This window comes from Mastomys coucha, unplaced genomic scaffold (genome assembly GCF_008632895.1).
Source record: "Mastomys coucha isolate ucsf_1 unplaced genomic scaffold, UCSF_Mcou_1 pScaffold14, whole genome shotgun sequence".
Classification (NCBI taxonomy): domain Eukaryota; kingdom Metazoa; phylum Chordata; class Mammalia; order Rodentia; family Muridae; genus Mastomys; species Mastomys coucha.
The window spans coordinates 47,497,060-47,508,180 of record NW_022196896.1 but is presented as its reverse complement, the minus strand read 5'-3'; the positions used below and the strand labels follow the sequence as shown (position 1 = coordinate 47,508,180).

The 11,121-nt window shown below is 33.3% G+C and overlaps 1 protein-coding gene across 1 annotated transcript; it reads left to right on the top strand.

Moving 5' to 3' along the window:
• Positions 1-308: 308 nt before the first annotated feature.
• On the top strand, positions 309-10,642 carry Defb110 (defensin beta 110). The gene is made up of 2 exons (XM_031368805.1): positions 309-363; positions 10,293-10,642. The coding sequence occupies exons 1-2, from the start codon at positions 309-311 to the stop codon at positions 10,424-10,426; spliced, it is 189 nt and encodes a 62-aa protein (XP_031224665.1). The 3' UTR covers positions 10,427-10,642.
• The last annotated feature ends 479 nt before the right edge of the window (positions 10,643-11,121 follow it).

The following is an 11,121-nucleotide window of genomic DNA, read 5'->3' as shown; positions in this document are numbered from 1 at the left end:
TCCTATTTTAACAGTCATTTTAAACAACTATGTGTTATTCAAATAATCCAAAACAGGTTGGTTACTGAGAAGTTCCATTAATTAATCTAATTAGGCTTTGCTTTCTTAAGGAAATTTATTAGGAATAGCTTTATGACCATGTTCTTTGAAAATGGAAGGAATCACCCACACAGACAAATAATTTTGGTTTTTGCAAGCTTCAGTAGTTAAAGGTGCTTTAAATAGAAGTGGTCACTGTTTCCTGACTACAAAACTCACTGACTTTCAAAAGAAGATCCATTTCCACTTCTTGCCCAAGAAACTGTACCATGAAGTTTCATCTCTTTTTCTTTTTTCTGCTCTTTTGGGCCACAATATTAACAGGTAATATGGAAACATTTGTAGGGAGTACTTGTAGTAATGGAGTTGGGGGGCATCAGTTGCTGTTTGTTAAATTTATAAAACACTGGATGAATATGCATACTAGTATACTGGGTTTAATATACTATTCTTGAATTGCCCTTATAACAGTTACTAGGAAGAAACCTGGTAAGACAAGAATAAAATATTGTTTAGTCAATAAAATTGTGTTAATCCTTCTTATTTACTGATGCTTGTGCTCATGGATATTATTATGCATATGAAGGTTATAACACATAGTGCGATTGGCTTCCACTGGGTTCATACTCTAATATGTTAAAATCTAAAATGATTACAAAGTTTAAAATGAAAGTAAGTATAATCAACCCATACCTTGTTAGGAAAAACTATTGTTGGGCATTATCAACAGCAAGGCTTAAGTAACTCGGTATTAGAATATTTACTTCTGTTTTACTGTACTCTACAATAATAAACTATTAATGAAGTCCTTTGTAGCATTCCTTTCTTAAAATTACAAGCTAATTATGGCCCTTGTTGGTCTTTTATTTGTTTGTCTTTGTTTGTTTGTTTTGACAGTAAGTTGCATTGTCCTTTATTTCTTCTCACTATAATTTCTCCAACCTGATCCAAAGTTCTACACAAACACATAATTCCTAATATCATTCATATGATAATTTTCTAACTAGAGCTTAAAGTATTTCTTGCCATGATCACCTAGTACATTTAGGTGAAAATTTTACTGCATGAAATATCCTTTCCCATCAGAAATGAAGTAAAATGCTAGTCATCCTATGATGTGATACACATGCATTAACCTCACAAATGCAAAATAAAAATACTCATTTTCAATTATTTATTTATATTAATGAATTAATAACTCATTCATTCATTCATTCATTGTAGGATGTTTTCATTACATACCATAGGCTTCATATGGCCTCCAAAACATATTAGATTGTTTTTCTATTTTTTTCTGCAGTAATTTATTATATAAACATATTTCAAGTCTTTGTCTTCTTTAAATTATACCTCCTCAGGTACCATCACTAATAGCTAGCTATTTACTTATCTGTTCCTTCAACAAAGTGAAAAATAAACACTCAATACAAACTTGGAAATTATAAATCATTTAGATCATAGAGTGACATAAATTATATTGTTAGTCAATCCTCCTATGTATTATTTCTTTTACTTTCAAAAGAAAGCTATGTTTCTTTAAAATTATACGTGGACTAAACCTATAGAGAACTCATTATTACAGACAAAAATACTTGAAAAGCAGTTATTATCATTATGTCTGGATGCTATTTTCTTTTTAAAGTCAGGTATAATATAATTTTAATGACAATTAATAGGCTTATTTTCAGTTTATAGCTCACCAATCTATGGAAATAGAACTAACATAAATTAAAGCATATCACCACAGCTGGGTAGATGGTTGAGTGCTTAAGAGTACCGACAGTCCGAACAGAACATCTTGTGTACAAAAGTCCACAGTTCCCAGCACTCACAGTAGGATTTGCATTCCACCTACAACCTCAACTCTAGGGGGTCTAAAGATCTCTCTGGCCTTTATATGAACCGTCATGTATATGGTGAACATAAACTATTCTAGGGACAAACACAAATATAAAAATAAGTAAAATTTTAAATATACAGAATGTCATGTGTGCCACTCTTAAAATTTTGTAAATTATTTTCTTCATTTTTTTAAATTTTAGCATAATATTACATAAAACATATTTTGATTCCCTTTCTATTCCTTCCAGTAACTTATAAGATCTGCCCACCATATCCACTGACATCCAGCTGCCTTCCTTTTTGTATAATCCCATGCGATTATATTATCACTAACTAATGTCCTTAAAACTTCTATAGAGTGAGTTTCCATTTGCATAACAGCCGCCTTCTGCATTTTCTAGACACTAGAAATGGAATACTTTTTTGTTGCCCCATTTTTCATCATTTTCTGACAAATTGGAAATTGTTTTATTATCAATGGGCATTTTAAAAAATCCTATATATGCTATAAATATAGGACAACCTATTTTTTGTATTGAGGAGAACACATTGTGTTTTTTTTTCCTAATCCTTCCAAAACATTTATGGTAACCTAAATAAATAAATAAAAATAAATAAATAAATAAATAAATGTAAAAAGAAGTTGTAGATGATGGAATTATTTTGGGAATTATTCTGTTCTGATTTATATTTTATATTTCTATAGATTCACATTTAATTTAAAGAAATTCTTTATCATATTAGGATATTATATTGTAGTACATTTCCAGTTTCATAATTCTAGACAAGAACATGACAGTGTTCATCATAGCAGAATAACAATATTGGTAGAAACTCCTCATGACTCCAACTACAAATTCTTCAATTACTCTTTTATTTTCTGATTCAAAAGGAACCAAAAGTCAGTGTTAGTAAATTTCCTTTGTCCAAAGAAATAAAGTAAGTAGGTATTTCAGCTTTTAAGCAGCCTATAAGCTCAATTCTCACTAAAATATGTTCAATATTCAATGTGTAATTAATTGTGTGTAAATGAAATCACACAATTAATTAAGCTCAATTCTCACTAAAATACATTTATAAATAATGTCTAATTAATTGTGTGTAAATGGAATCACCATAAGAAAGTGGTGGCAGGGTGGATTCGGCCCCTATGCAAATTTATTCATTATCAATATTAACAAACAAAAATTTGAAGAATGCCTTTTTCTGCAACTATTATTTCAGAAGTGGTATGGTAACTTTAAAAACCATGTAAAAGCCAAAATTTAATGCAAATTCTAAACCATCCTTTCTCTCCTCCCTCTTTTTCTCCCTTTCTGTTTTTTTCCTTATCCTCTTTTCCCTTTGATCAATGCTTCTGTTATATATAGATATAATTTAACTAATATATTTGGGGTGGGAATGTCCAGGAGAGTTGTGATCATTTGTATAACTTCTTTAGCATTGCCTAATACTTAATATTTTGAAAGATAAAGTTAAATTGCAATGAAAGTGTTAGTAATAATTAATAAAGGCCCATGATTCAGGTTGATTATTTATGAGAGCAGAAATGGGCATTCCTAATTTTATGAACAGTGGCAGAAAGAAGGCCAGACAGTATAAATCCTTTCCATTGTCTTCAGGAACTATCCTTGAGCTATGGCTACCCAGACACTTCTGGACAACTATTTAGCCCCAGTATATTTTCTGAGATATTCTTTATATTAGGTGACAGCAAATTTACTTCAACTGTCCCCAGGATTTGACAGTAGGCATCCTATATTCTTTTGTCTCTAGAATGATCTCCTTATGGCTATGCCATACATTGATTCCTAATTCTAGTCATCCTTTCCTTCTTGCAGCGAAAAAGAGTTATCCTGAGTATGGTAGCTTGGATTTGAGGAAAGAATGCAAAATGCGTAAAGGTCACTGTAAACTTCAGTGTTCTGAAAATGAAATTAGGATTTCTTTCTGCATAAGACCCGGATCTCACTGCTGCATCTAGAATTAAAGATGGAGGACAAAAAAAAGACAAGAAGAAGAACAAGCCTCATTAAGTCTTCCCAGCAGGATGTTCAAGAGATGTGTGTCTCCATAAAGCAAAAATGATTAAATACAATTTAATCCTGAAACTTTCAGAAGTGGTCCTAGCTTGTGCATTAATTGGTACATTCAAAAATAAGCTGAGGTGATATTGTGAAAATTCCTCCAGCAGTACCCAGGATTTTGTGTCTTGCAATAGTTGACATATTAACATGACAGGAACATCTAAGTAAAAGAAAGGGGAGTGCCCCTAAGGTACAGCCTTCCAGGAAATATACACTGTCAGTTTATTACCCCTACGAAAATGGATAAACTACTAGATTTTGAGATTAGATGTTGAGAACATGGATCGTTTTCATGTGAGATGAAGGGTTTAAGGGAGAATAATCAAGATATGAGAATAAAAATAGTGGAGAAAATTCACATCACCATTAGTGTCTACTTGTGTTTATTATTTAGTGGAGGAAAATATGAATCCAAAAGGGTGAAGAGTATTTCAGAAAGAAAAATGTAGACATAGTTATTTTGTATCAAAATATAAAATATGCCCAGTAATTTAGTTATGCTCTCTACTCCTAAGAGCTGATATTACATGAGAAGATACACATAAAGAAGCAGCAAACATCTTCAAGTATTGTGCAGATTCTGTTTAGCTTCTGTTTAGCCTCAGATTACTTTCTGCCTCTGAGTATAATAGTATTCTTCCCTGTAAATCTACACAATTAATCCATATAATATCCAGCCACAACTAATAATTTTTATTATTTGCATAGCCATACAATTTAGCAGTTACTATCAATATCAAAATTCTTGTGAAACAATCACCCAATTCAATAGAATAGATTTAGGAAAATTAATTAAGGAGAAGGGAAATTTTAAAGACATACCTGTTAACTAGACTGTGAGTCAGAAAGAGAGAAAATAAATAACTTATTTTATTGTGGCCTTTCTGTGAGTTCATTCCTGGATTCAAATGCAGATAAAAGGTATGAGGAAGTTTATAGTTTACAACAATGTGATATACATGGTAGTAATATGTTTTACCATATATATATATGTATATATGCATATATATATATGTAGTGTCAATATTTAGTATTTTAATTCAATAAATATAAGGGCTCCATTTTGAAGTGGTAATTTTCTAAGCATACATTGGAGCTTTTAGTATATTTTCCTCTTTTAGACTTTAATAACTTCAAGTAGTCTGATTACCTCATGTGTTCTCTTGCAACAGACATGCTCAAAAGTGTTTTATGGTATTCACTGACAGCATTCTTTCTCTGCCTTGTCTCTCTTGGTCATGGCATTTGGACAATTCTCTTTAGAAGAGCTACACTCTGCATTGCATGTTAACTGGCAGGACACATCTAAGCAGCTCAGGCTTTAGTCTACTAGATGCCAACAACACTTATTCCTTTACAGATGAAAATCAAAGTGCATATCTGCCTTGATAAATATCTTCTTTTAAGACTAAAACACATGAAAATACAAAGCATCCATTCTCACAGAAATTAAAATTTTAAATGAAAAAAAAATAATCACTAACATAGTCACCTGGTCACTAATCACATTCTCTGTGTCTTGTGAGAAGAATTTTTCAAATCTTTATTGTATACACACACACACACACACACACACACACACACACACACACACACACACACGCGCGCGCGCGCGCGCGTGTGTGTGTGTGTGTGTGTGTGTGTGTGTGTGTGTGTGTGTGTGCGCGCGCGCGTGCTCGCGCTGGGAGTTTATTGAGAAACTCAGAAAAATATGGACAGAATTTTCTGCAAAGATAATCACATCTTTTTACACATTTTTTAAAGATTTATTTGTTATATATAAGTACACTGCAGCTGTCTTCAGACACTCCAGAAGAGAGTCTCAGATCTCATTATGGATTGTTGTGAGTCACCATATGGTTGCTGGGATTTGAACTCAGGACCTTTGGAAGAGCAGTCGGTGCTCTTAACTGCTGAGTCATCTCTTCAGCCCAATATTTAAGATTTTTTACTAACCTATTATTGATTCATTAATACAAGTCCTCTATGAGAACAGAGATATGTCATATGCCATCAATATATGGATCTCAGAAGTTAGCTTGGTATAGCCTACCAAGAAGTTGAAGATGGTTAGTTCTTCAGCCAACAATGTAGCTATCTTTACATTTAATGCAGGCTGCCCTGGCATGTCTGATTCTCTGTTTACCCTATAATGATCAACTGAGAAATCACATCCCTCTCAGCTCTGAGCTGGTTTCCTTCAAGTGTACACTCAAAACACTGTCCTAGGTGTTCAGTTTAAGGCAAACAGGATACAAACTTGAAGAAGATACATAGAAAAATTTTTAGTGTTTTTTAATTTGTATCAGAATTAAAAACTGAGAAAGGTTCTCTGTGCTTGTATCCCTAGCATTGTGGGGTAGAGTTAGAGAGAGTGTGGGAGATTTTTCACCCATCAGTTTATCTGAAAGTTAAGCTTCAGATTCAAAGACTTTTTCTCAGGAATAAGGAGACTAAAGAGGAAGAATTCTGATGTTCTTTAGATCTGCATGCATATGCCCATGTGTACACACCTACATACTCATGTGCATGCAACACACACAAACTCTCTCACACGCACACACACAAACATATACACACACAAGTGAAAATAGGAAGTTGAGTGCATTCTTGGTATATTAGTTAGAGGTAGCTAAATTTCATTAGAGATTGACAAAAAGAATAATAAAGATTACCCCCAGATTTCTTGTATGAGCTCTCACAGTGTAAGTTTTGTTATTTCCTGAAGTAATTGAGTCACTGGAACAAACTCAGTCAGTACTGGATATGTGAACTTTGGAAGGTGGAACAGACTATAGAAATGCATATTTGGAGAAGATAGAAAACCACTTGGCTATGTTGAATATGGTGATATTTTGAATTGGGGCAAGAGGAAACCAGCTAAATTTCAGTTGAAGTGTTAGAATTTCCTCAGAGTATGGAGGCTCTGTTAACTGAGAGTGGTAGAATACCCAGATATAGATGTTGGTAGCTAAGTTCACATAGTACAAAAGCCTTAGGGTGTCTAGTAAGAATGTTCAGTTGGGTGACTGAGGGAACAAAATGGAGACAATATTTAGGAGTGGAGATGGCAAACAATTTGGAATTTTAAACTAAATTGAATGTTTGATTGAAAGTTTGTTAGGCCTGATCTCCATTGTTGCTCCTTGTTGCCATATCTACACAAGTAGCTTCAGAATGTTTGTGACTTGCCAGGAGGTGGTGGCACACGCCTTTAATCCCAGCACTTGGGAGGCAGGGGCAGACGGATTTCTGAGTTCAAGGCCAGCCTGGTCTACAGAGTGAGTTCCAGGACAGCCAGGGCTATACAGAGAAACCCTGTCTCGAAAAATGAAAACTATAAAAAAAAAAAGGAATGTTTGTGACTCAAAATTTTCTTTTGAAAATTCGGTCACTTTATATGATTTTACTTGATAAGACTAAATGTTCTCAAATTGCTTAAGAATGGACTATTTTTTTCATATATTTCATGTTATTCTCTACCAAACTTTTTGACAACTAACCTAGATTTAGCGTCCACTTTACAATTCTTACACAGTTTCCCACTTGCATTTGCCAATATTTATTTTCTGGTCTCGTCTCAAACAAGACTAAGCACAACTTAGCTACTAATAAAGTATACGAGTTAAAAGAAAGAATGTTCTATAGGAAACAAAGTGAAAAAACCTCTAAAGTTAAAATATTAGTTTAACCAGTCACAAACCAATAAATCTATACTAAGAAAAATGAATAATTGAATTTGTGAACTATGGGCTCAAATATACATGGGTAACTTCATCTTATGTGATTGCATACAATGACTTGAAGTAGGATATTATTAGAAACCACACCTTACAGTTCAGAAAATAAACATAAGGCATATTATATTTGGGTGACACGGGAAATAACAAGTAGAGAACTATTGAAGAACTATGGGTACTTTTCATTAAATGTAAAAATTATGTTCCTGTGTCTATTATATTGACACCCAGTCACTTTTACACATACTTTTTAAGCAACTTAGTGCATGATAAAATAAATCCAGGATTGAGGAATACAGAATGTATAAAGTGTCCTAAGACATCACATTTAGAAGTTTGTGTTTATACCATAGTGCAGACAATGCCTTTTAAAACTGTCTTTGTACTTCCTTTGCAAGGCTTAAACACTGACAAAGAATGCTTCATGTAAGCATTACATTTTACGGTGAATCCAAAAGTGAAGTAAGGTAAATCACATTTGAAATACTCTATTTTGAATTCTTACTAAATTTATACTACAAGAATTGCTTGCATACCTTATTACATACCTTTTCAAATTCACAACAATGCTCATTCAATAAGAGTTGATATCACATAGATCAATTCATTTGTCTAATTATTACAGGAAATAGACTATGTAGAGATATATTTCACCACTATTTCATTTTGAGAGAGTATGTCCTATCCAGTGTTGAACTCTTCAAGGGCCTTTGTTCTGTCTTAGCATCAACATATATACTGCATGAGCACAGGGCTTCTCAAACTTACCTCTACACATATTCAGTTCTGCCTGTGTTCACCCAGAACATTATGAGGCTAAATGAAGAGTAATTAACAGAAAGGTGATGTGCTAGATAGTGGAACTATATACTGATACATACACATACATATATATAGATACATATACACACATATATTGTATATATGTATTATATATGTATATGATAGATAATTGATAGATACGTGGATAGATGATATATAGATAGAAAGATAACATAAGATGACATTTCTCTTGACACAATGAAGAAGTCAATTACTAAAGAACTTGGGAAACTAAGATTAATTCAGGTGTACTGAGTTTTTAACTCTTGATTGCCTGTAATGTTTTCCTGTGAAGGTCCAGTCAGGGCTCTGACACCAAATGGTTACCGTATCCTTTGACCTTATTTATGGTCAAGACCTTAAGGAATTTCTTGAAATATATCTTTCTGATAGAGATTCAAATGATAATGTGAGGTTTTCCTTTTTTATCAAAATTAGTTATCACCAGTTTTCTTTCTCTAGTACTTTACAGGATGTGCTGCATGTGTGAGCAGAGTCATGCTGTATTTCCTTCTAGCCAACACCTGTTTTGCTGTTAATGTGATATGTGTCTATTGATTCCAGTCACATCATAGGAACTCTTATACTCAGGAATTATGTTTGAATAGCACTATACAGTTTTTACATGAATATTAACCAATGAGTATTCATAAAAATATTAAGGAATATCATTCCTTTCCAAAATATATGGATGGTAAATTTTTGCTCATGGTGCTATATAATAACCACATAAAATTTAAAAATAAAATGGTGGGTCTGGAGAAATGAATGACTAAAGTGCTTGATGTTCAAATGTAAGGGCCAGAGTTTGGATCCTCAGCACCAAATAAAAACCAGGGATGTGTGGTGGCCCACCTATAATCCAAGATCTTGAGATACAATAGCAGTGGCTCCCTACCATAATGTAGCAAGATAAAATAAACAATGGGTAGGTATGCTCTGGGTTCAATGTGGCTCTGTCCCAATAATGGAGGGAAAAAAAGGACCTAACTTTAGCCTTGGTCCTCTGCACACATGCACACACTTGTGTATGTATACCAACATAGACATGCACACAGAGAGACAGAAAAATAAAAAAATCCTTTTAAAAAGCATCTTTTGTTTCCAAATCATATGATTTTATAGAATTTGGACATTACATTTTTAATAATGATAATAAAACAAAAATATCAGTCATATTATATGACTAATGATTAATCTGACTAATGATTAATATGAAAGACGATGGACTATTCCTTAATAATGGTGAAATGCAATCTTTACATAAAAGTGTAAATATTGTTTTAATAAGTGTATGTAAGTTGGTTTAGTAAATGGAGAATAAGAAAGGTACGTCTAAGAGCTCAGGCGCTGCTGACTTTCAAGTTCAGCATTGGTGTGGGACAAGTCAAATGCTTGTAGATTCATCCTTTCTCCAAATGACTGCTGAATTCTGAATAAAGAAATGAATAGTTGCTCCTCCCCCTCTTCTTTGACCCCATTATTTCCTTATCAGAACATATATGTTCTCTCAAAATATTAATATATCAATAACTTCAGATATGTATGTATGTTTAGGTAGAGATATCAGAGAAGATATTTATTTCCTAATTTTTATTAACATCTGTTAATTATCCATGGTAATTGGGACATTACCGTGCCTGTGTAAAATGTACCTTGACCATATTCACCCTGACTTTCTGTTTTGTCCCCCACCCATTGGTCTTTTTCTTTCCAGAGAGTTTCCTTCCGCATTTCATTTCTCCCTTTTTCTTGATTGCAGCCAGAAGTTATCTTGCCATCAAGTATAGAATAGAGAGATGTGAAAAAGTGCGAGGAATGTGTAAGACCTTCTGTGATATTGATGAATATGACTATGGATACTGTATCAGATGGAGGAACCAGTGCTGCATTTAAACTACCACACAGAAGTACTACTAACTGTCCATTCCAGAAAAGAAGTGCATTGATGCCCAACTCAAGTGTTCATCCGTGCACACACCATTAAGTTTAAGAACTGAGAAGTAAACTGTTGTATAACCACACTGGAATATATATTTTCCTACATCTTTTGAAGAATAGCTACATTGTTTTTAATATTTTGTATTGTAATAAAAGTGATATGAATATTTTTATCAAGAATTTGTGTGAATATGTATTTATTTTATTGTTCTTAAGTAATTGCTTAGAAGATAGATGAGGAATGTGGTAAATATACGTGTAATATTTTAAAAAGTAAAGCACTAAGCTGTTTTCTACACTTATTTTATTCTACACTATTTCTACCTGCCTGCCTGTTTGCTTATCTTTGTCTTTTTCTATGTGTGTGTGTGTGTGTGTGTGTGTGTGTGTGTGTGTGTATGTTTCTTGTGTCCATGTCCACCTATCATGGGATACACATGTAGGTTCCAAGGATCAACTCAGGTCATCATGCTTGGTGGCTTAACCTTTGGGTCAGACCTGTTTTTTTAAGGTTTAAGATTTTACAATTCCTTAATACTAATATTATGAGGAGCTCAGGGAATCACTCCTAAGAGGAGTGATTATAGAAGCCAGAAATGTCAAGGACACCACAAAAGCAGGACTCACACAATCAACTAACCAAGGTTCAT

Excerpts from the sequence above, each read along its gene's own strand:
- Defb110 (XM_031368805.1), top strand. The coding sequence starts at position 309 with ATGAAGTTTCATCTCTTTTTCTTTTTTCTGCTCTTTTGGGCCACAATA. Across the intron at positions 364-10,292 it reads TTGGGCCACAATATTAACAG|CCAGAAGTTATCTTGCCATC; the intron begins GTAATATGGAAA and ends TCTTGATTGCAG.